The following is a 25,272-nucleotide window of genomic DNA, read 5'->3' as shown; positions in this document are numbered from 1 at the left end:
AAGCCTCAGGGATCCTCCTGTCTCTGCCCTCTCAGCTCTGGGGTTACAGGCGCACACCTCCCCTCCTGGACTTTTATGTGAGTGCTGAATCTGAACTCAATCCTCACCCTTGCACAGCCAACACTTTACCCACCGAGCCATTTCCCCAGCCCTGGCCACCATTGTTTTGGATACTAGATTTCTAAAATGTATTTGCCCAGGACAGACACTTAGGGTGTTTCCATATTTTGGCTATTGTGAATAATTCTGTATTAGAGAGAAGTGCAACAGCATTATCAAGATCCTGATCCTGTTTCCTCTGAAAACACACTCAGAAGACTGCAGGGTCATATCACTGCATTGCTTTTGTTTTCTAAGGGGCCTTTACACTGTCTTCCATGATGGTAGACCCACTCACCTTCTTAGCAACAGTGCACAAGGGTTCCTGTCGCTCTCTGTCATCACCAACCCTTGTTAGCCTTCATCTTTCTGTGAGAGCTATTTTACTAGGTATCAGGTGTGGGCTGATACAGGGTCTATGGTTTCAGTTTACTTTCGTTGTTTGTGGTGCTGAAGGTGGAAAGTAGGGCCTCCCATAGGTCACTCAAACACTCTGCCACCGAGCCACATCCCTCAACCAGGTCTTTACTTGAAAATGTTGGTGAAAACTGGAAGTGTACCTGGAAATGAGCTGTGTTTTCACCTTTTCTGCTTGAGGCAAGGAGGAAACAGTTTCCCATTTCTGACTTTCTTGCCATTTGCAGCAAAGCAGGCAAGACTCTAAAACTCAACCCCACAATAACAAACACAGCAGAGCCTGGATTCTGAGTGTGGCGGACAGTTTATTTTTCCCACACTCTCCCTCCTCTCTCCCGGAGGTGGCCCATGGCAACGAGCCTCAGGAGAGCCTCATTCTTCCATCTTCTGTGGGAGAAAAGAAATTGTACACAGGAAATGAGTCAAACTCCATGGGAGGTTCAGCATCCCTCTCCTTCAAGGGGAGCAGATGCAAAGTGGGGAATTTCAGAAAAATGGCATTAAGGAATGGCCTTGTCTCACTTTGTGTTGACAAAGCAACCAGTTAAGCTACTGGGGACAAGACAAGTCACCTCAAAAGCAGGGGCTTGCTAGATTGCATCTCAACCAATAGGGAGAGAGGGAGATGACATGCCTGTCCTCTGTGCTTCTAGCCAGAGCCTGATACATTGGAGTCTATACTAAAAAAGCATGTGTGGGTGTATGACCAGTGGCAAGAATGAAGACACCAAAAGGCATCCTCCTCCAGGCTCTCCTTGGTTGGTCTATTGGTCCTTCAGTATGAAGAACCTGTTGGAAAGACACCGTCCTTGGGTATCTGCTCTTACCTGGCCTCCCACATCACGGCTCTTGGCCCTTAGCTTGTTGACTTGAGACTCTGCAATGTCTGCTCTCTCCTCAGCCTCCTCCAGCTCATGCTGGACCCTCCGGCACCTGGACAGCTGTGTGTTGGCTTGCTCCTCCTGCATGGAAAGAAAACAGAGGCTACACAGTTATGGAACCTTTCTGTGATTCTGAGGCTCTGAGGAGTTGGGGGAACCAGGAAAATGTGAGCCTTGTATCCACTGACAGCAGTGAGGGAAGATGAACTGAGTTCTCCTGAGAATGTTGAAAGGTGTCCTGCCCACGACTAGGGTGGTATGTTAACTAGGGGCTCCTTGCAAGCTCTTCTTGCTCTTCTCCCAAGGATCATCACATATCTCCCTGAATTCCCTCTCAACAATAGCTCTCCTAAACAACTCCTATACAACCCAGAGATGACCCAGGTCCAGAGTTCTCTCAAGGCATCTGAAGGTATCAGACCAATGGTCCATCCAAGTCCCTTTTGTTTATGCTTTTGATAATTGCCATGTATCTGGGACAGACTATTATATGGTTCCGTATAGTCTTGTGGAGACTGTACTAATCTGATGTGCACAACCCCCCTACTTTCGACTGGTTCCAGTATTCTTCTTCAAGGTAACTGACCAGGCTCCTGAGCAGGGAAGAAAGGGGGCAAAGGGAAGAGGCCATATACAAGTCATTTCTTCCTTCAGTCATTGGTCTTGAAAGATGCTCTGCAAACAAGAATATGGCCCCAAAGCTAAGAGAGTGCAGGAAACGCTCTGTTCTAGAGGACCCTTTACTTTGGAGAGTTAATTACATATTAGCTATAGTATCTGAGAAATCTTTGAAGGCAACAAGTTTAACCTTATTAGACTGATTTTTTTCATTATATTTTTAAAACTGTATCTCCATGTAGTGCAGACTGACCTCAGACTTGCAACCTTCCTGTTCTATTTTTGGAGTACTAGAGATCACAGGCCAGTGTCAATACCCTGTATAACTTGTTTTCTATGAAGAAAGGGCTACTTCCCATCTTGGCCCAGCATTTCGCTATTTGTCGCCCTCAGACCCAAAAGCCCCTGGAAGACATCTTTCAAAGCACTGGTTTTGGCCCATCTACTGTCTTTCCTGTTGATTTTACCTCTTTGATCAGGAGGCAGTTAAACAGGGAAGGAAAGGGGTGTGGGGGTGTTGCTATAGAAGTCTGAGGGTGGGGGACCAGGAGAGTAGAGTGTGGTAGGATGACAAACATCAGGACGAGGTGTCTCAGGGCAGGAAGACAAGAGGGCAGGAGCCGGTGCTGGTAGTGGTCTGGTCTGGTTAGGGAGATTTGGGATGATGCAAGGCCAGCAGAGTGAACTAAGACACTCTGGGTAGATAGAATGAAGCAGGGTGGAGTGGGATAAAGAGATGTAGGTTGGGGATGGAGGTGGCTGGGAGAAGTTGGGGAGCTATGAGGGTACAGGAAGTTAGGAGGCAGAAGATTCAGCAAACACAGACCAAGGGAACATGTAGGGTCGGTGTTTCTGTGTGTGACCTGGGGCTCTCTGAACGATTCTGATCAGGCACTGGTTCCCACTGAGGCTTCATTAGGACCCACTGGTGGGTGACAAGATGCACAGGGACCTCCAGTACTCACAGCCTCCTCTGCCTGCCTCTTGTAGGACTTCACTTTGGCCTGCAGCTTGTCCACCAGGTCCTGGAGGCGGAGGATGTTCTTGCGGTCCTCCTCGGCCTGCAAACAGAACATCCATAGCTGAGACCTACAGCCCCTGACTCCTTTTGCTGGGGTCTGCTCCACATAGGGTTTGCAGCTTGCTACCTGGTAAGTCATCTCTTTGACTTTGCGTTCATATTTGTGGGCCCCCTTCAGAGCTTCGGCCCCTCTCTTCTGCTCAGCATCCAGCTCACTTTCCAACTCCCGCACCTGTGTGGGATAAAGAGCGTTCAGAATGAGGTCAAGGCTACTAGCATTCTCTAGCAGACTCACATGCTAGTCATCCCAAAGTGACCTCAAGACCTTGCTGTGTTTTACAGAGGTATCTCCTCCCAGGCCCAGTCCATGTCGTAGCTTTGTACAAGTTATAGCAATTTGCCCTCTTGGGGTAGAGGCAGCCGCTGATGCATAGCACTTGGCTCCTGGGTCAGGCTTGGCAAAGAGGCCCCTTCCTCTGGGGCTGTGTACTTTGACAAGGGCACCAGAGGGTTGGGAGTCTGCCCTGTTTGTCCTCATAGGCAAAACCTGATGGACTCTACGGATGTCTTGATTCTAATTAGGCAAGGCGGTAGACACGGGCAGACCAAGGTATATCCAAACCTAAGGCCATTTGACAGATCTGAAACAGGCCAGTTGCTATCACTGAACATGGCTGCCATCAGTGCTGCCCAGCCCACCTCAAAGGTGGGTGGAATGAGATAAAGTATGGGAAAGCAGGTAAAGAATCACCTCAATGCCGTAGTTTTCTTGAGGGAAGAGAGAAGCCACTGAGATGGCAGATCACCAACTGTGGTACCCATACCACAAATGCCACAACCAGAGAGATCCAACCAAGCACCTGGCCCTCTCCCTGGGGACTCCAGCAGCATCAGAAGGAGAACACAGCTCATGCTAGGAGACTCATTCCACCAACTTTGAAAGCTCCCGGGGGGAGCAGGCTTCCTTTGGCCTCTATTTCCAATGGAGTCCCACCTTCTTTCATCAGGTCTTATAACAAGTCTCCCCACCCCTAGGCTTGCTCTCCAGGCCTCTGTAAGCTTTATCAGATGTGTGAAACTGGGCAGCTGGCATCAGATGACAGTTAAAGTGGCTGACTGAGCAGGGTGAGGTGACCACCGGCTCCTGGCCAAGCTAGGAAAAACCAGAAGGTGTCATGCGACTTGGTCCTTTCCTTCTGGAAGGGGTCCATGAGAAGGATGGGCTTATGCTCCTTTTTTTATGCATGGGAAAGGAAGGGAAGAATTTTTTATTTAGAGCAGGGAGGCAAAAAATAAAAACCTTTGCATATTTAAAAGGAACCATGTGCCTAGCGACCACGTTCTAGGGAGGCTTGGATAAAGAACAATTGTACTGGGGGCTTCCTGTTGGGAAAATTCTCTCCTCTTCCCTCCTCCTCCTCCTCACTCCTGCCCACTCTTCCATTTTCTCTCTTCCTGGGACAAAAGAGATATTCTAATAACCTCCTCCATGCAGCCCTTCTCTGAAATGTCAATTGTTCATGCAGCCCATCGCAAAAATGATTGAAATAATCCAACACAGATCTGAAGGGAAAAACCAAGAGACCAAGGAAACAAAGCACAGATCAGCAAAGGAAATGAGTGACTGTGAAATGCACCCCAGGAGTGAATACGGGACTCCTGGCACCGGGCATGTGAAGTGTCTCTGGTGTATTAATTTGGAGGAAGAAGCACCAATCAAGCTCCTTTGGGGTGGGATGTGCCCTGAAACTGCAGCTGCATATAGAGATTAGAAAAGCTGGAAAGAGGATAACCTGAGAGCAGGAGACAGGGGACCAGAGGTGTTATACAGAAGGAGCACTGCTAATCAAAGCGAAGCCTGGTCTGAGAGAGAAACCATGCCAAAGTGTAGAGTTTCATGATCATAGAGCACTTCCCCTGTATATGTGTATAATTATGAATCTACATGGGTAACAGGAAGTGAATAATAAAAGATGTCATCTTTGCCAAGTGTGTTGGTGTATACTGTTAATCCCAGCACTTGGGAGCAGAAGCAGGTAGAGCTCTGTGAGTTAGAGGCTAGCCTGGTCTACATTGCTGGGGGATATCTTTCTGTACGCCGTGAATATATGTTGCTCCTGTTGGTTAATAAATAAGTTGCTTTGGCCTATGGCAAGGCAGCTTAGAGGCAGGCAGGTAATCCAAGGAGAGAGACAGGAAAGAGAAAGGCAGAATGGAGGAGACACCAGACTGCCATCCTAGGAACAACATGTAATGGGATGCAGGTAAAGCCATGAAACACATGGTGATACATAGATTAATAGTTTATGGGTTGAGTTAAATAATAAGAGCTAGCTCGCAGAAGCCTGCCATAGGCCATACAGTTTGTAAACAATATTAGGCCTCTGAATGACTATTTTATAAGTGGCTGTGGGACCCTGAGGCCAGGAGGGACTGGAGAAACCTTCTGGCTACACTACATAGTGAGTTCTATATGGTGAGAACCTATCGGTGTGTGTGTGTGTGGGGGGGGTGTGCTTCCCCACCACCTAAATCTAAATTTCTGGTTAGTGGGTTCTGCCCAAGATGGCTGAAAAAGGTCACTTTGGAAAGCCAATGCCTTCCCAAGTCACCCACCCTGGCCTCCAGTTTCTGGATCTGCTTCTTGCCACCCTTCAGTGCCAGCTGCTCGGCCTCATCTAGACGGTGCTGCAGGTCCTTCACCGTCTGCTCCAGGTTCTTCTTCATCCGCTCCAGGTGGGCGCTGGTGTCCTGCTCCTTCTTCAGCTCCTCCGCCATCATGGCGGCCTGGAGCAGTTCACAGAACACATCTGTGGGTTACCCACCCAGCATCACCCAGCACACAGAAAATGCCGTAATCTTGTGCCTTCCCTCACAGTTATCATGCCCCACTTTGCCTCTCCAATGACCCTCTCTCCTGGCATCTCTCCAGGAAGCCATCACAGACTGGATATGCTCAGAGGAGACGATACCCCCTTTGCCATGCCCTGGATCTGAAATCCCCCTTTCTCATCTCCCACTACCATCTCAGCAGAGAAAGATGCTCACATCAGTGATGGCCTTCTTGGCCTTCTCTTCTGCATTTCTGGACTCCTGGATGGAGTTTTCAACCTCTGCCTGGCACTGAGCCAAGTCAGCCTCTAGTTTTTTCTTGGTATTTATCAGGCTTGTGTTCTGCAAGAAAAATTAGATTTGAGGGTGAAGGTTTCATATGGGCACTTAAAACAATGGGAAGGGAGGGCAGTGGGTGGGGAGGGAAGTGAATCATAGTCATGTTCTGCTTCTTATTTTCCACATGAGTGGTCTGCTGGGTACAATATCATTCTTGACTGAACAGAAAGTTCTGAAACAGAGCCAAGAGCTGTACATCAGAAAATTGAGTAAATGATAAAGGGAGAATTTCAAACATTTGAGGATGGATAGATTTTTCAGTAAAAGGCATTGGAACAAGAACATGATTGATAGACACATCTATGTAAAATGAAAAATATTTCTACTAATTAAAATATGCCATGCATGGAATTGAAACTGGAACGGTAATGACAAACCAGAAAACATTATCTATATATGAAAAACACTCCTGTCCTTATATAAATAAGATATGTTAATAAGAAAAAGGGGCAAGAAGTATAAATAGTTAAAACACATAAGAAATATGATGGATACTCAAGTGATGAAATGTTCTACCTCATCCTTAGGAAAAACTAATAATAATAGTAATAAACCAATGACATATGTTTCAACAATAAAGTTGGTGAAGATTTAACAGCTAAGGTCTTTTGAAATTTGTGGAAGAGTCCTCACATGGTAATAAATGGGAATAAAACTTGAGACAGCCTTGTTAAGTAGAAATTTACATGTGTTGTATACAAATGTCTTTACTGTTTTGGCCCTGAATTTATTTTCTTCCAGATATATTGACAATAGTAATCACAGATGAATGCAAAAATTTAGTTATGACAATATTAATTAGCCTTTATAATCATAAAGAATTTTATTGGTAACAATCTAAAATAGCCAGCCATAGAGGACTGAGTGTAGTCATAATATTCAACTTTCATAGCCTGCCTTTTCTTTTTCTTGCTGTTGAAACCCACAGCATTGAAAACTATTTAAAGAGTTAGAAATACATTCTGGACACATTGTTAAATGAAAGTTAGAAGCTGCAAAACATTGGTCAAAGTTTTACAAAAGTGTAATATTTATATAATTTACAAAGACCCAACAATGAGAGAACATAACAAGTTAACCATTTGATTGATTTTTTCTTCTATGTGCTTGCTTATGATTTATATGCTTTAGATCAAATATCTTTAAAATTATTGTAAAATTAATAAAAATATGGGGTTTTTTTGGGGGGGGAATTTCAATATCCTAAGATTTCAGCTTAAATTATGGGTTGAACATTCACTCTTATTTGAACTTCTGAAATTTAGATAAGATCCAAAATCCAAAACATTGAGTAGCAACATGGTAGCCTAAGTGCAAAATTCTACATCCACCTCACGCAATGAGCCACAGTCAAAATCATCTCCAGGGTATGTGGATAAAGAAAGGAGTTTCAGGTTTAGGTTTGATTTCAACCCCAGTATCTCTCATTACGTATGTGCAAATATTCACACATGCACGTCTTCCGGAATAGAAAACACTTCTGGCTCCAAGTCAATACCTGCCATGTGTATTTTGGATAAGGGGTTTTAAACCCTCATTTCCTCTGTGAATCCTCCCTACTTCCTTGCTCCAATCCTACTGCATGCAGCCTGCAAGATCTTTCATATTTATTTCTGGTCAAACAGATCTCAGAGCTCTCTCAATCAAAGACAACGCTTGGTCTTGACTGCTAGTCTGGGAGAAATGGGAAGCTCCTTGCCAAGGCACTTGGGGTGCTCTGTGCCCCAGGTGGATCATGAGGTGGGAGATGGAGGAGGAGTCACCTGTGGAGAGGAAGCACCTGGCAGAGCCACTGTCCTACTGCCCAGGGTGGACCGGAGTTGAGGAGAGACAGCATACCTGGGAGTGTAGCAGCTGGACACGGTCGCTGGAGTCCAGCAGCTCCTGCTCCGACAGCCTGCGGGTCCGCTCAGTCTGTTCCAGGGCCACCTTCATCTCCTCTAGCTCCTCCTGCAGAAGGCCATTCCTGCGCTCCACGATGGCCAGCTGCTCCTTGAGGTCCTCGTTGTTTCTCAGGGCATCGTCCAGGTGCAGCTGGGAATCCTTCAAGGGAAACCAGGAGTGAGGGCAGAGCTTCAGGGTGCGTGGGCTCTGGGACCACAGGTCTGCCAAACCAGCCCGAGCTCACCTTAAGCTGGCCCTGGACCGTGCGCAAGTGTTTCTGGGTCTCTGCCACCTGGCGGTTGGCATGACTCAGCTGAATCTCCATTTCATTGAGATCACCCTCCATCTTCTTCTTCAGCCTCAGGGCATCATTGCGGCTGCGGATTTCTGCATCTAACACACTCTGCATGGCCTCCACAGCACGCTGGCTGTTTCTTTTTATTTGTTCAATTTCCTCATCCTTTTCTGTGACCTTGCGGTCAAGCTCAGATTTTACCTGGCTTAACTCTAGCTGGACACGCAAGATCTTGCTCTCCTCATGTTCCAGGGAACCCTAAGGAACAACGAGAATTTTGTGAGTAGCACTGTTTCTTTCTTTCTTTCTTTCTTTCTTTCTTTCTTTCTTTCTTTCTTTCTTTCTTTCTTTCTTTCTTTCTTTTTTTCCTGATAGGGTCACGTAGCCCAGGCTAGCCTGGAACTCACTATGTGACCTAGGCTGTTCTTAAACTCATGACCTTCCTGGATGCTGAGATTACAGGTGTGGGTCATTATACCTAGTGTGGCATCACCTTAAATGAGCATTTTTTCCTTCAAACTATGATAAATGTGGCACAATGATGCTCACTTTGTACACACGGGAACAATGCTCTGAGGCTTGAGCATTTGTTGGGCTCCTGAACGACCCTAAGAGTAATGAAAGTCAGATGAAAACTTTGTATCTGCTATTAACAAACAATCTTACATCTTGAAATGGGTAGAACACCTTTTGAGCTGGTAAATACTGTATAAACGGCGTATTTAATAGTGACTATAATATAATGTACATAATAGTGACTATAATAGTGTTCTAGTCTCTGCAGTGACAGGACAGCTGCTCTCCTGTTAATCGTGCATGAGCCGAATTCTAGAAACAGTTTGGCTGGTTGTTCTGTATGGACCACCGCTGATCATGACACTGGGAGATTCTGGGTCTATTTTGATGACACAGGATTCCCCGAAGTCAAAGATGCTGTGTGACTCTGTATGAAACAGGCACTGAGGGAGGGATTCTGAGCTGGCTCTGGGGATGTTTGGTGATTGACAGTTTCCTCCCTGAGAGGAAGATATCGAGGACATAAAGAACACATTTATTTATTCTCAAAGGGGGACACAGGATAAATGATACCAAGGGATAAAGTAGCTCAGCTCAGACTTTTCAGATCCAGGGCTGGCTCTTCCCAGTGGGGTTCCACGCTCCTGGCAGGCAGGGCTCCAAGTGGGTAGATGAACACTGTTTCTTTCCTTTTCCTATCTGATTCCGGACAAGGCACTTACCTCCACTTCTTCTAAGGCAGCCTGGAGCTCGGACTTCTCCTGCTCCACTTGCTTCTTCGTTTTTTCCACTTCCTGGAGGTTTTTGCCCCTTTCTGCAATCTGCTCGGTTAAGTCAGAAATCTCTTCTGCAAGAGACAGGCTTAGTTTAGGCTTTCAACAGGCTCCAGCTCACAGCATAGGTGTTTGCCAGGCAAGTTACAGGATGGCGGTTCATTCATGGCATTTACCTAAGAGAGTATACGGGAAGCTGTTCTGATGCACTGTTGCCTCACCTGAGCTGTGTGGGGAATGAGTGTTGTGGAACAATCTTTGTACACTGTGAATATGTATTACTCTCATTGGTTAATAAAGAGCTGACTGGCCTATAGCTGGGCAGGAAGAGACTGGGTGGGAGAGCCAGACTAGAAGGACCCTGGGAAGAAGAAGGATGGAGTCTGAGGAGCAGACAAAGAGAAGCAAGATGAACATGCCATGATGAAGGAGAGGTGATGCCGTGTGGCAGAATATAGATTAATATAAATGGATTAATTTAAGTTGTAAGAGTTAGCTAGTAACAAGCCTGAACTATTGGCTGGACATTTATACTTAATGTTAAGTCTCCATGTCAGTTATCTGGGAGCAGGCTGATGGGATAGAAAAGTCCACCTACAAATGAGTGACAAGAAGAGGATTCTTTTTGACCCAAAGTACACAGAGTCACCATGAAGGACCAGAAACCTTAGACTCTCAGTCTTCTAGAACCAGCAGAGACTTGGAGAAATATGGATGCTGTCTAACTTTATAGCAGAAGTCTGAAGTCACTAACAGCTTTAGCCACAGGTACAAGGATGTGAGGCCACTTGAACACTAGAATTCCTGAAGTCTCTTGTTTTCTAATAGCAATGTGCTTAGCAACTCACTGGGTATCTCTAGTCCTTAAACTGAGAATCAGCTGCCATTGCACCTTTAATGAAAAGGGTTTGAACCTTGGGGAACACTAGCAAATGTGAGGTTTCATGGATAAGGATGTTGTAGGGTCCTGGGGAGGAGGAAGTTGTGGCTAAATGGGGCTGGAGTTGGCAAAGGAAGGGCAGTATGAGCTCCTGGGGTGGGGTGGGGGTGGGGGAGGGAGGCAGGGAGCTCACCTTGCAGGTTTTTATTCTCTCGCTTCAGTGTCTCTAACTGATCCACCACCTCCTCATAGGCGTTCCTCATCTTGAAGATTTCAGTACTGAGAGACCTGGACTCTTTCTGGGCAGCCTCTAGCTCAGCTTGACTTTCATCCAGTTTTTGCTTCCACTCTGCAAGGACCTGTGATGAGGGAATTGGAAACATGAGAAACAGACAGACCCAGGGGACTTGAGAGAGAGACCATTCAAACAAGGGCTGTGAGTGGTGCCAAGGCTTTATCCTTTTATCCTTGGGGACCAAAGGAAGAAGGTGGACCCTACTTTAGACTAGGGTCTCCAAAGTCTGATGTTTCTACACATGCCCTGCTGGATTCTCAAAATACAGGCCTCTGAGTATCACTGAGCTGACAGGTAGTTTTTCAGATTTCAGAATATTTCCCCCAGGATTTGGAGTATTTGCATTGACATGAGATACTTTGGAGATGAGACCCAAGCTCCATGCAAATATGTTTCATTTGCCATGTTATAGGCATAAGGAATTTTGTACAGTACTTTTAGCATGCTTGTGTGTATGAGGTGTATATGAGTGTATGATACACATGTGTGTATACATGATATTTATGCATGTACAACATGTGTGTGAGAGAATTTGTGTGTGAATGTAGGTGTGAGCATGTCATGATGTGCTTGTGAAGGTCAGAGGACAACTTCAGATGTTGTCTTTACCTTCCACCTTGAGGGAAGATGCTGAGTGTGCCAGACTGGCTGGCCCATGGGCTTCTGGGGATTCCCCTATCTCTGTCTCCCATCTTCTGGAGGAGTGTGGGGATCACAGATGCTCATGGTTTGTATTCAGCTTTTATGTGAGTTCTGGGGACTTGAACCCAGATTCTCATGTTCGGGTGGCGAGTATCTTTACCCATTGAGCCATTTCCCCCACTAAGCATATTCATGTTTTAACTACCACTTGTCACATGAAGTCAGATATGGAATTTTCTTCCCTCTGTAGTATCATGGTGCTCAAAAATGTCAGACTTGGGATTTGGGGGATTAAAGATATTCAGTCTATATGACCCACTCATTGAAATTTGAATTAGCTTGGACTGAAAGTAAATTTCCCTCAGAGGAACCATTAGAGAAGTAAAGAAAGTCCCCTAAGAATCTTCCAACCAGGAACTGAGGCTCATCAAATGCTTGTGTGAACAGCTACTACTGAGACCACCACATCCGTGAAGCAGTTGGGGAAAGACCTTGTCAAAGTTCCTCTGCTTCTTGTCCAGGGTGGTGCAGGCTGTGTTGGCTCTCTCCAAGTCCAGCATCAGGTCATCTACTTCTCCCTGAAGCCTCTGCTTGGTCTTCTCCAAGGAGGCACACTTGGAGTTGGCTGCCTCTGTGTTTTCCTCCGCCTCCTGGAGCCTCTGGGCCAGCTTTTTCCTAGGAGAACCAGATGTTGTTTTGTCTCCACCAAATGGGATATTTTAGCAAGTAACCATCACATTGAAGGAGAATGGACAGTCTGAAAGAGGCTGACTGAGACTGGTACTTGCTACATAATGATGTGCCATGAACTATATAACCAACGGTAGTACCATAAGACTGTGACAGAAGTGAAAAACTCCTGTCACCTAGCAACGTGGCAGCCATTGTAACGTTGAAGTACAATATATTATTTGTTTGTGGGATGCTGGAATAGGCAAAGCCACTGTGCTGCTGGTCATCAGAAAGCATGGCACAGGCAACGTTGTACAGGTGCTTCCTCCTTCATGGTGACAGCAAACAGCTGTGTCACTGGGTTATGTGTTTGCTGTGCCACAGTTTTTGTCCTACTTATGAAAGAGAAGTTTACTATATAATGCCATCCTTTGTTAGGCCGGCAGCAGCTCACACATGTCAGGAATACTGAGTCTCCTGACGTCATCAAGAGGCCATATGGAGGATCGGCTTTCACACCATTTAGGTTTGTGGACTCAATCTAGAAAACTCTCCTGATGGTAAAATCCCTAATGACACATTTCTCAGAACACATCCCCATTGTCAAGCTGCATGTCTATGTCACCAGAATAATCCTGAAATGCTTGGTGGCAAAGCCCGTCTATAAAGAGTCACCGATTGAGCCAGATGGAAGGACAGTCCCTAGGAGAGTGGGGGACACTCTGAAATCTTAAGAACCTGCAAAGGAGAGAAAGAGATTCTCTCCAGGTGGGGGAACTGCTCTCCTTCTGAGCCTTTTTCTAGGGCCTTCTCTCCCATGGGGAACTTGGGTCATACTTGGCCTCCTCCAGCTCCTCCGTGCGCTGGATGGCGTCCGTCTCATATTTGGTCCTCCACTGAGCCACCTCACTGTTGGCCTTGGACAGTGCCCTCTGCAGCTCAGCCTTGCCTTCCTGCTCCTCCTCATACTGTTCCCGCAGCAGGTCACAGTCATGGCGGGAGGACTGCAGGGCGTGGGCCAGCGCGTTCTTGGCCTGAGGATTACAGCGGTAACCAATTATAAAACCACATGGCCCTCTTCCCAGTGAAAGTATGTTCATTTAAATAGCTGTTCCGAATTTGAACCATTTCCACATTGCTTCACCAATTTAGTAATATCAGCGTACCTAATGTTTGATTTTTTAAAAAAATTCTCTCCATAATTATATTTACTTTTTAAAGCAAGTATTATACCATAAAAGAGAAAGTCAATATTTAGCCAGCCATGCGTGGTAGCACATATCTATAATCCCAGTACTTATGAAGATGAGGCAGGAGGATGGGGAATTCAAGGGCTGTCTGAACCAAATGGTGAGTTCTAGGACACCTTGAGCTAAAAAGTAAAATTCTCTCTCAACCCCCTCCCAAATCGACATAAGAAACACTAGAAATATACACCCTGGATATAAAGCAACATCTTCAGCATTTATCTAGACAGCTTGCACGCTGTGGCTATGTGCTTGAGGCTTGCCCTCTGTTTCTTAATAAAGCAATAGCAACTGCTGAAGGGCCCTTGTCTACACTCAGCCCTTCCCATGGCTGTAATGGCAAGAATTAAAACAGAATTGAAAAGGAAACCACCTCCTTCCTACTTCATGCAGCATGATGGGATGCTGTGACCACGGAACAGTTACAGCATCTTTGGTGTCCCCAGAGACCAGTATCCCCACATTGGGAACCACTGGTGTGAACTGATGCCCAGAGCCTCCTCCCTGCCTCACGACCCTCTGGACAGGACAAACGTTTACCTCTAGCTTTAACTGGGTGCCACCACCAAAGAAAAAAAGTTCTATTGACCCAGGACAATGACTTTGGCATTTTCATCACTTTTAGAGAGGACAAGACCAGGCAGAGCTTTGCCTAAGGAAGGAGTCTCACAGCTGCAGCGAGAGACAAGAAAGGGTGGCCTCTGGCCTCCAGTGACCCGCTCTGCTTGTTCAGTCTCTGGTTCTCACCACTCCTCCCTTGCTCCTACCAAAAGCCTTCCCTCAGAATAGAAAGACTTGAGATAAATACGGCACTGTTCTTTGCTAGAAATGAAAGATGAAGAGAATTTCAAAAGATCGCCTTGTAAATCTCACTCAGATCACAGCAATCGTAACCAGATCAAAGTAAACTTCTTTCATGTGGGTTTTTCGAATGTCTAGATTCCTGTATTTTAAGGCTTGAGACACTAACATCAGTAGCGCGCACTGTGTGCACTGTTCTACTGAGATTTTATTTACTGTCCACGACTACAGTGGGGGATCATTCCTATCTGTTTATAGGTCAGGGGTAGACTGTATTATATGCATTATAGACTATAGGTAGATGCTGAAGTTAGCATTATGATGACGTTTGTGTTGAAACACCCAAAAGTTCTCCCCAAGCCATGTAGTCTTTTGGGACAAAGGGTTCTTAAGAACAGATGTTACAGGAGGTGGCCCACAAAGAGGAAGCCATTTTAAACAGCTGGGGTGAATTTCTGCATGAGATGGTCTAACTAGTGTGGTAGTGGGAAGGGGTGCTCCTGGCTGGAGAGGAAGTCCATCAAGCCACTCTATGGGAGATAGAGGTGGTCCTGAGGGAAGAGATCCAATGCCAAGGTCCTCTATCATTCGGGGACAAGTTATTACGACACTCTGAGGCAGAGAGATGAATCATCCTTGATACTGTACTTCCCCCAGCCAGTCTGCTCCATAAGGAACCCCCCTCCTGTCAGCCTCACTTGAGAGTCACAGCCCACCTCCCATCAGCTTCACCTGAGGGTCGCAACCCACCTCCCGTTAGGTTCATCTGAGGGTCGCAGCCTACCTCCTGTCAGCCTCACCTGAGGGTGGCAGCCTACCTCCTACTAGCCTCACCTGAGGGTCACATTACTTGGCTTCTCAGGTTCTATCCTGCAGCTGTTCCCGCAAAGAGTCTACCTTACCTTTGTCTCTTCCTCCAGCTGCCTCTTAAGCTCCTCCAGCTGCTGGGTCAGGGCCTGTTTGCTTTTGGTTAGCTGTGAAACCAGAGACTCCTTCTCTTCTACCTGGTGGCTCAGCTCCCCTGCCAAACAGATGTGTCTCTACATGAGCGTCACTGACTGCCAACCCCCACGTCCCCACTGGGCCCTGGAGGTGTGCCATCCTCACCATTCTGGGTCTGCAGCCTTGCCTTCTGCATGTTCAGATCATGGATTAACTGGGTCTGTTGGTCATCCTTGGCTTTGATTTCATTAAACTGGTCTTCTACAGACCGGCACATTCTTTCTATGTTACTCTGAAAAACAAAAAGGCCAGTGGGAATGCAGAAGTGGGTGCCGGGTGTCCAGCACCGGAACTGGACACTTTGATAGTCTGGCTTCTTATTGGGCCAAATGAAATCACAGAGCATATAAAGCTTGGCTTTAGGAGTCATCATCATTTCGGATTTGCTTTATTTTTGTGTGTGATTGCTCTTCAATGAACAATAATTTGGAACGTCAGCTCTGGTAGGTATGTATCTAGTGATTAGTAAACCAGTTTCTGATGTGATGCCGCTCACAGGAACCCCAGGATCACGGTGGACGAGAAGCAAACCTATGCCAGATGGACACTATTCCCAAACCCCATGTTCATGTTTCAGTGTTTCTTTCAACAATACAGTGGTTCCTGGGGGTGTGGCTATTGAGATGAGGGAGTCGCTATTCCAGCCTCTGGTCTGCCTGTAGTTATGCGCTTTGTTCCAAACCTCTGTGTATATTTCAGACCTCGCTTCTCTTCCCTCCCCATGAAATATAGAATAAGGTGAGCATATGCGTTCCCTCAGACTGGAAGGTGTGAGACAGAAGCAGCAGAAGCAGGGGTGTTAGATCAAAGGTGATCTCAAGGAGCTCAGGACCTATCTGAGGATGATGCACAAGGAAGAACTCCAGCAGGGGCGGGATCTGAGAGGGAAGATAACTCTCAAATAGAAAACTCAAAGGATACAATAACTTAAAAAAAATAAAGCAAATACAAGTGCTGGACTTGAAAACTGAGAGCACAGAGTAACATAAAGCCATTCCAGAAGTAGGAGGCTCTGAGGTGAGATGTGGCCTCTGTGGTGTCGTGGTATCAAGGGGTGCTGAAGGGTTTTCAAAGGCGGGGCCTAGTGAGAGGTAATTAGGTCATTGGGGTTGTCTCTGAAGGGATTAATGCTGGTCTCCGAAGACTAGATTAGTTAGCATGAAAATGAGCTGATGTAAAGTAGGCTGGTGTCTAAGTTCCTCTAACAAATGCTCTAGCACTGTGCTATCATCTACTATGAGGTTCTTACTTGAGCTAAATAGATGCTGTCACATCTTCAGAACTATGGGCTAAATAAAACTCTTTTCTTTATGATGTACCAAGCCTCTGGTGTTTTACTACAGCAATAGAAAATGAACTAAGAGAGTGAGCGGAGTTTGATTCCCAGCACCCCTGTCAGGTAGCTCACAATCCCTTGGAAGGACAGCTCCAGGGGATCCAATGCTCTCTTCTGGTCTCTGTGGGCACCTGCACACACATGCCCCCCAATAAAGTAAGTCTTAAAAAACAGAAGAAAGACATGAATCCTGTGTGAAATAGACCCAGAAAATAGACGGCAAAGGAACTGTGGTGGTAGCTCAGGGGTAAAACACAGGGCCCATTTTTCCCTGACTTCACTGCCTGCTCCTCTCTGGTATACCCCCTGACCTTCTAGGGATCCCCTTGAGAGGCTCACATCCCCACTGGTGTCAGTGGTCCTTCTCTGAGCTCAGCCATCCAAACGGTTCCTAGTACATCCTGGAGCATCCTAAGACAAAGGCAGCTCTTATATCAAGGAGGCCATGACTGCTCTCTGAGGGGAATTTTGTGTGAAGTCACAGGGAGGCAGCTTGTTTAAGGGTCAGCACCTTCATTTGCGTGAGCCCCAGGGAGAGTGAGGCGCCCTAGAAAGTTCCATGTAGGTAGGGAGGGGAGACAAAATATATTCCTGGAGAAGCATTTATGGGAAATAGCTTAAAGAGGCCATAAAGGAAAGGAGGCCATGTGTTCCAGGCTTCAGTAATCTGTGCCTTTTCTTGCTTATTTTTACATCTGTATTAATGTGCTGGCTAGGGGTCTAGGCCTCGCATGTGTGAGGTCCTAGGCTTGTCCCCATCATCTCAAAGCAAACAAAAAAGAAACAAGCAACTAAATAAATGTTCATTTGATGCTTCATTTCTCTAATATTGTGTACACGTAGTCCTCTGGGTACCACATCCTTCAGTTGAATTCACAGCAGATCCAAACAACTGAAACAGCTGTGTGCGTTGGTGCATGCCTATGAATCCTAGCACTTGCACTTGGGAGCTGAGGCAGGAGACTCAGGGCCAGCCTGGGCTGCCTAAGGAAAAAAATTCGTTTTTAAAAATCCAAAGGATTGAAAATACTAAAGCAAAATGACCTGTGCTTAGCACGTGCAGATGTTTTTAGCTTTAGTTTGGTTCAGGTTTATGGTTTTCTGAGACAGGGTCTCCCTGTGTAGACCTGGCTGGCCTAGAACTCGCTATAAAGAAGGCTGACCTTGAACTTATGGCAGTCTTCCTTCTCTGCCTCCCAAGTGGTGGCATGGCAGGGGACCATACCCCAGACTTTTCCTTCCAGTCATTATTCCCTGAATAACAGAACATAATGATTTACGGGACATTTACATTATCTGAGGAGGTGTGAGTTGGAAAAGATTTAAATGGGAGGGTGTGAATGGGAGAGAATGGGTCCACGTTCTCATGCCATCCTATTGGGGTCCTGCATCATGGATTTGGTACCCATGGAAGTATTGGAGCCAATCCACTGCATATACTAAGGGGTGACTATTCCTTCCTATCCTCTCCTTCCCTCCCTTACTCTCCTCCTCCTCCTTTATTTATTTATTTATTTGTTTGTTTATTTATTTATTTGTTTATTTATTTATTTATTTATTTATTTAAGACAAGGTTTCATATAGCCCAGGTTGGCCCATGTAGCTCAGGTTGTCCTGCAACTCACAATGTAGACCAGACTAGCCTCCAACTCACAGAGATCCACCTGCTTCTGCCTCTTAAGTTATGAAAGTAGTACACTGCCATGACAGTCTGACTTTGAACTCTTGACCCTGCCTCAGCCTCTCAAACGCTGGGATCACAGGTATGCGCCACCATGTCTGACTTGTGCTTTCTTTCTTTCCCTGTGGAAATATTATTTATTTTATTTTTATTTGTGTATTTGTGTATCAGTGCAGGATATGTGCACATATGTGTAGATGCCATTGGAGGCCTTCCTGGAGCTGGGCTTGTATGCAATTGTGAGCCACCAGATTTGGGTGCTGGGAAATGAACTTGGACCCTCTGCAAAAGCAGTACATGTTCTTAGCCTCTGAGCCATCTCTCCCGCCTCTTGCCTCTTGGTGTTTTATCTTCAAGACCTTCAGTTCTACTGCTTCATTTGTCTCAGGGGCCTGCATCTCTACCTGTGACTCCAAATGCTAATTTCACATTGACTGTATCTCCCAGTGACAAATACTGCGGGGTAGGAAGGGGCCATAGAGGAAACCATGGCCACAAGGCCTAGGTGTTAACTAAGCCATAGATTCAGTTCAAGGACACACCTGATGGATTGGAAGAGTCAGGAAGGATACTATGACCTTGACTGGTGGCAGACCACTCAACCAAGTTGGAACAATTTTGCTCTGCATTTTTTTGTGTGTGTTTTCCCCAGATTCATAAGTTGAAACCAAATCTCCATAAATGCAGAGGTAAGCTTAGCCTCTGGGGGTGAGTGGTAATTAGGTCCCCACCTTTGTAGGGGGTGAGAATCTTTATAAAAGAGTTGAGAAGATGGGAGTGTTCACACACACTTTAACCCCAGCATTTGAAGATACAGCCAGGCAGATCTCTGAGTTTGAAGCTAGCCTGGTCTACATAGTGTTCCAGGCTTCCCAGGACTGCACGGTTATACCCTGTCTCTAATAAACAAATGAAGAGGTGAGAGCTAGCTCCCTTGCTCCTTCTAACATGAGAGGATGTGGAGAGAAGGCACCATCTTTGAAGCAGAAAGTGAGCCCTGGCCAGACACTGAGTCTGCTGGCCACTTGATCTCAGACTTCCCAGCTCCCAAACCGTAAGCAACACTTCTGTTGTTTATAAAATTACCCTGTCTGAGGTAGTTTGCTGTCATAGCCTCAGGTATTAGGACTTGTGGCTTGAATGAAGTTGAGGAGTTGGAAAAGTCAGTAGGGAAAAAGCTAACAGTTTAGAACATGCAGTGAGTCTGGTGCATCGAATTCCACTTGCTCACAGGGTGGGAAGATGTGACTGCCAAGACCACAGGGTTAGTCATACCTTTGACTTGGAGACTGTTTCAATGTTGCTGGCCATGTCGTCGATCTCCATCTTCAGCTCACTCTTCTCCTTCTCCAGCTTCTGCTTGACCCTCTGCAGGTTGTCGATCTGCTCCCCAAGCTCCGCCACAGTGTCCGCGTGCTTCTTCCTCAGGGTGGCTGCTGTGGCTTCATGCTGCAGGGTGGCCTCCTCCAGGTCCCTGCGAAGTTTCTGGAACTCAGTCTCTCTCTTCTTGTTCATCTCAATCTGGGCTGAAGTGGCCCCACTGGCTTCTTCCAGCCTCTCGCTGATCTCCTCCAGTTCCCTGGCTAGGTCTGAACGCTGCTTCTCAATTTTGGCTCTGACTGTGTGCTCTGCTTCAATTTCTTCCTCCAGCTCTTCGGTCCGGGCCTGAAAGGGTCGACATAATTAAAGGTTGTCAGGGTAGAGAACAATCCAGGAGCCATTAGGTGCTAAAGGAATGGGGATAGGCAGCTTAAAGTTGAGAATATGTTCTGGTTTAGCAGGGGACAAAAGACCATTGGCGGTTGTTTGGAAACAGCCTAAGTGTCTGTCAGCAAGGGAGTGATCAATCAGTTGTGAGGAGGGCTTGTCCTGATGCTAAGCAGCAATTCAGTGCTGTAGCAAGTCCGCCATGGAAAGCCCTGCAGAACATGCCGATATTTAAAAGGAATAAGTTGCATTCTGTGCTTAGGATGAAAAGATTTATGGTGAAAATATGAAGAAATGTGGATAATTTTTTGCATATATACCATATCTTTTCGCTGGGACTTCAGTATATCCATAAACACATAACAAAGGGATCCTGAATGATCCATAAACACCTGAAACTGGCAGTTCCTTCTCAGAAGACTGGGAGGGCCCTGGGCTTAAGGACAGTGGTCAGTGCACTTTTACCAGCAATAACTGGCCCTCTCGATCACATTCTGACTCTTTTCAAGGGAATATTTACTTCAATGCCATTTAGAAAATTTGAAATATTTATTTCAGAACCACTGTGGTGGCATGCTGCTGAGGCAGGGAGTGGAAAGAAAAGATAAAAAGGAAGAACAGCTCTTCTCAACAAGAAGAGACAAGCACGGATGAGCCAACAGGGCATTTGCAGGGAACCTCTGTGGCCAGGAGGGACCCGACGCCTTCACCTGCAGTTCTTTAATCTTCTTCTGCAGCTGCAGACTGAGGACCTGCTCATCGTCGATGCGGGTTTGTAACTGACTCATTTCAAACTCCTTCCTGCACGCAGACAGAGCCAAGAAACAAGACAGCGTGAGACAAGGGCTGTTTAAGGGGGACACACTCGGCTTTGAATCATCACCTACTTCTTCAGTTTCTCTTCGACTTGCTGCTTGTCGTTCTCCAGATCCATGATGGACTCCTGGGACATTTTCAGGTCTCCTTCCAGCTTCCTCTTCACCCTCTCCAGGTCGGCCCGCAGTTTCCTCTCCTGCTCTAAACTGCCCTCGAGCTGGGAAGACACAGGTGGAGAGGCTGGCTGGGACAAGGCCGAGGAAGCGGGCTTACCCACATCAGCCAGCACCGTCACACCCCATGCCCTGTGGTCTCCAGCCCTGGGAGGAAGGGAGCCAGCCTTCCATCCTCCACTTCTCTGTTCTCTATCTTAGGGGGTGGGTATCGTGGGGGCCTCCGGGTACCTCTTTTCAGACCATTCCCACTTGGCTTGTTCCTGGCCGTATCTCCCAAAGGATGAAGTGGACACTCTGTGACAGATGCTGTGGAGGCTTGTCGTGCCTCACCCCACCTATACCACCCAGCCCTGGGGGCAGTCAGGAAAGGAACTCAAGTGTGTGTATAGGACAGGGCTCAGGAAAAGAAGGGTGTAATAAGGAACACACCTACTTGTGTGTTAGCCTTGTTAGAGACCTACGAAAGGTCTAGCCACCATAGGGACTAAACATGGCTGACTTGAAACCTGGGTCTTACATAATGAACAGTAGTTCATCATGAAGGAGAAAAAAGGTTTATTTCCCTGGCCATAAATGGAAGTTTTTTGGGGGAGTGGTGATGGTAGGTTTTGAGGTGTTGCAGGTAGAAGTCAGGACCTCATGCATGCTGTACCACTGAGCTCCACCCTTCCCTGAGAACGGGGCTTTAAGCACTGTAGAGGAGAATTAGAAGTTTCTGAACCCGAACTGTCTACAAGCGGATGCTAATGACTGCAGCGGTTTATGTTTTTTTTTTCTGAAAATATTATGTAGAACACTTTCCTTAGATGTCCTCTGAAGTCTAGCTATGTGTATTGCTCCCTAATTCATGAGTGGGAATTGAGGCCTCACAAGGTCACGTGACCCGCCTGTCACCTCAGATGTTTGTATCTAGGGTCAGGGCACAGCTGGAATCTGGACTCAGGCTCTGACTTCGGCATCTGAGCTCTCTAGACCGCTTCCTCCTTGGCCCCTCCTTTCTTAGCAAAGCACAGAGGTCACGTGCTCTCACGTCATCTGTCTGCTGTTCCAGCTTGACATTGATCTTGATGAGACTGTTGACTTTATCTTCTTCAACCTGCAGGTCGTCCAGCGTCTGCTGATGGGCTTCCTGGAGAGATTTCTTTTCTTTCGTCAGTTTGGAAATGTTTTCCTCAAGCGCTGTCATTTCTTCAGCGAGATTCTTCACCTAGGAGCAAATCAACAACTAATTTAGGATTGAAACAATTAATCCAGCGGCTCCCAACAACAAGCGCTGTGGTGGCCTCCTGTCTCTGTAGCTCCATATCATTCAGGGACAGGTGGCTCCTCAGTTCTTTTTTTAACGTCTTTTTTTATTATTTCAATTTTATTTCATCTTATTTTGGGGAATTGTACAGTTCCCAGGCTGGTTCCAAACTCCCAGGCTTAAGGTATCTTCTTGCTTCAGCCTCCGAAGTAGCCGAGTAGCCGAGACAAGGCACGTACCACTACCGTACCGTTAGCCTTGCAGGTTTTTATGAGATAAGGTCTCAAGTGGCCTAAAGTGATGACATCAAAACTTGATGTCAGTCAGGGTGATCTCAAACTTCCAACCTTCCTGCTTCTACCTTCCGAATACCGAGATGCAGGCACGAGCCACCATGCTTAGTTTTACATGGTTCTGGGATCATGCGTAGGGCTTCGTCAGTGCTGGGTAACTGCTCCACCGAGTGAGCTACAGCCCAGGCTCCCCACTTCTCCTCGTCTTCCTCCCTGGCCTATCACGGCATCTCAGATTCTTCCAGTGGGACTGTTCCTTTCAGAGTGCACTATATTTCACTAGGAAGGACACCATTAAAATGCAAATCCACTAGGTGTGAAGCCAACACATCAATCTGTGTTTGCTCATCGCACACTTCCAAGCATTTATCAGGCAGGCTGATGGGGGTTCAGGATGAAGCAGGAAGGGGAGGGAGAGGCCTGAGGTGTGAGGCAAGAAAATCCAGATGTGCTGGCAGCATGGGGCCTGGGCACCTTGCACAGAGCTTCGGGCACCGAACAGAAACTCCCTTGGACTCATCTTCCAGATGAGAGGTTGCTAACTCCCACCTGTGACCTGAATCCAACCACACATATATTTCATTTATCATTTTTTTGGAAACGTTATCAACATTGGAAAATAAGAGTCTTACATAAAATCCGGATTTTTGGCTTCTCACGGAAAGCCAAACCTCCAGCAGCACTGACTTCACATTCCCACCTGCCAACCATGTGCTGGGGCTGAGTCATGGCTGCCACCCGTGAGATGGGCAGCCTGAGGACAGCATTTGCCGCAGTCTCCACCCTCCCTATTGTCTATTTCCATTACTATTGTTAATCCATCACTGACTGTGAGTGTCAGCTGTCATTGTCCTCTCCCACCCAGCAGACTTCCGCCTTTGTCTCTCCTCATGGGTAGCCCTCATTAGATGAATCGTGCCAAGCTTTTAAGGACCCTTGTCAAGCATATACTTTTGTGCTGTGTGCATGTACTTTTTCTATGTGTAAATGTTATCATACTGCTCATGTCCCTTACTTACACGTTTCTCCACTGAGCACTGGGTGCTTCATATTCATCTTGGTTGCCAGATTCACCCAGCCTGGTGCCCCACCCCCACCCCAATGGTGGACTGTGCTCTCTGTGTGACTCAATCGCATTCTGCCTCTCCATCCTATGATGTGGTCCTCAGCTCTGTCCCAAGCAGAGCTGCTGCAAGTGTTCCTGTATTATGCAAGCACCTTTTTGTGTGTTCTCCAAGCCATGATGGGAGACGTCTTTGGTTTTACATCCAGAACAGAATCGTGGGCTCATAGGGTATATAGATTCCTTCCTTCCTTCCTTCCTCCCTTCCTTCCTTCCTTCCTTCCTTCCTTCCTTCCTTCCTTCCTTCCTTCCTTTCTTTTCCTCCTTCTCCTTTCTCCCCTGCTTCCTTCTTTCCTTTTTTTTTTTTTTTTTTTTTTTTTTTTTTTTTTTTTTTTAAATACAGGGTTTTGATGTAGCTCTGGCTCTCCTGGAACTTATTATGTAGACCAGGCTGGTCCCAGACTCACAGAAATCCCCCTGCCTCAGCCTCCTGAGTCCTGGGATTAAAGGTGTGCACCACCACTCCTGGAAAGTTTTGTTTTGTATGTGTGGGTGTTTCTGCCTGCATGAATGCATCTGTGTACACCATGTGTGTGCAATGCCCACAGAGTCAAGAAAAGGGGCATCAAATCCCCCAGGACTGGAGTCACAGACTTGTAAACCACCTTTGGAAGAGCAGCCACTGCTCTTAACCACTGAGCTGTCTCTTCAGCCACTAGATTCTTAATTGGACTAGGTAATGCCAACCAGCTTTCTCTACGTCCATCCAACAACACATGAGGGTCCCTGTATCCCACTTTCGTCCAACTCTCGCTGATATCCAGTTTTCTGCCTCCTTCATCATCCACCTGACTCTGTCGGCATTTTTGTTGGCTTTCCCTGCACTTGGTACATGAGAGACAAAGACGAGCATGACACCATCCTTGTTGTCAAGGAACATACAAGTTAGCAACACTCCCAGGAAGAGCTGAGGAGAGCCTGCGGAGTGGAGGTCAAGGAGGAGGGACCAAAGCGGCCAGCTGCTTGTTATGTAGACCAGGCTGGCCCCAGTTCCTGCCTCTCACATCTAGACGATGAGGGAGGATTGGCTGAGAGACTGTGAGGAGTCTCCAGTGCACTTACCTTGTTCTCCGTGGCATGCTTTTCCTTCTCAACCTTGGTCAGGGTCAACTCCAGGTCATCGATGTCTCTTTTGAGGGAAGAGCATTTGTCTTCCAGATTCCTCTTCTTGGCCACCAGTTCCGAATTCATCTCCTCCTCCTCCTCCAGCCTCTCATTCAGCTCCTTGACTTTCGCCTCCAGTTGGATCTTGCTTTTGATGAGGCCCTCGCACCGTTCCTCGGCATCCATCAGATTTTCTGTTTCCTGCAAGAGCCGGGTCACCGGAAGTTCTGCTCAGTCGCTTTGTAAACCCTGGGAAGAAAGGGTCTGACCCTCTAAAAGCCCGCACCACAGCCGAGCCGAGGAGTGGTTCGGGTGCACGTGCACACAGGCATTTACACGTATGTCACTTATGTGCTCTTAACCACTGAGGCTGTCCTTTGACAGCCAAGACAAAGGCTCTCATGGAGTCGCAGGCTCATCGTAAACAACAAAGCCTCTAACTGTTGATGAATGTGGTATCTGAGCATTTATTTCTTCCACCAGTCAAAAACCATGTGACCCATGACCATGCTACACAAAGCAGATTCATGTTCTCAAAACTCTACCACATGTTAACTTTCAATAGAAGGGGCCTGT

General features: G+C 46.7%; 1 protein-coding gene across 1 annotated transcript in view; it reads right to left on the bottom strand.

The window, feature by feature from the left end:
• Positions 1-805: 805 nt before the first annotated feature.
• Myh13 (myosin heavy chain 13) overlaps positions 806-25,272 on the bottom strand; it is a 48,265-nt gene continuing 23,798 nt past the window's right edge. The window contains exons 21-39 of the mRNA XM_059270934.1: positions 24,655-24,897; positions 21,961-22,137; positions 20,826-20,971; positions 20,649-20,739; positions 19,507-19,896; positions 15,320-15,446; positions 15,115-15,233; positions 13,002-13,198; positions 11,984-12,167; positions 10,749-10,914; positions 9,625-9,749; positions 8,336-8,644; positions 8,047-8,250; positions 6,085-6,210; positions 5,653-5,823; positions 3,164-3,268; positions 2,981-3,076; positions 1,344-1,478; positions 806-903 (exon numbers count right to left, since the gene is read on the bottom strand). Of these exons, the coding sequence (XP_059126917.1) occupies positions 889-903; positions 1,344-1,478; positions 2,981-3,076; positions 3,164-3,268; positions 5,653-5,823; positions 6,085-6,210; positions 8,047-8,250; positions 8,336-8,644; positions 9,625-9,749; positions 10,749-10,914; positions 11,984-12,167; positions 13,002-13,198; positions 15,115-15,233; positions 15,320-15,446; positions 19,507-19,896; positions 20,649-20,739; positions 20,826-20,971; positions 21,961-22,137; positions 24,655-24,897 (3,126 nt within the window). The 3' untranslated portion in view covers positions 806-888. The remainder of the gene's footprint in view (positions 904-1,343; positions 1,479-2,980; positions 3,077-3,163; positions 3,269-5,652; positions 5,824-6,084; positions 6,211-8,046; positions 8,251-8,335; positions 8,645-9,624; positions 9,750-10,748; positions 10,915-11,983; positions 12,168-13,001; positions 13,199-15,114; positions 15,234-15,319; positions 15,447-19,506; positions 19,897-20,648; positions 20,740-20,825; positions 20,972-21,960; positions 22,138-24,654; positions 24,898-25,272) is intronic.

Source organism: Peromyscus eremicus, chromosome 8a (assembly GCF_949786415.1).
Source record: "Peromyscus eremicus chromosome 8a, PerEre_H2_v1, whole genome shotgun sequence".
NCBI lineage: Eukaryota > Metazoa > Chordata > Mammalia > Rodentia > Cricetidae > Peromyscus > Peromyscus eremicus.
The sequence above is the reverse complement of the archived record's forward strand: the minus strand, read 5'-3'. Positions and strand labels throughout refer to the sequence as shown.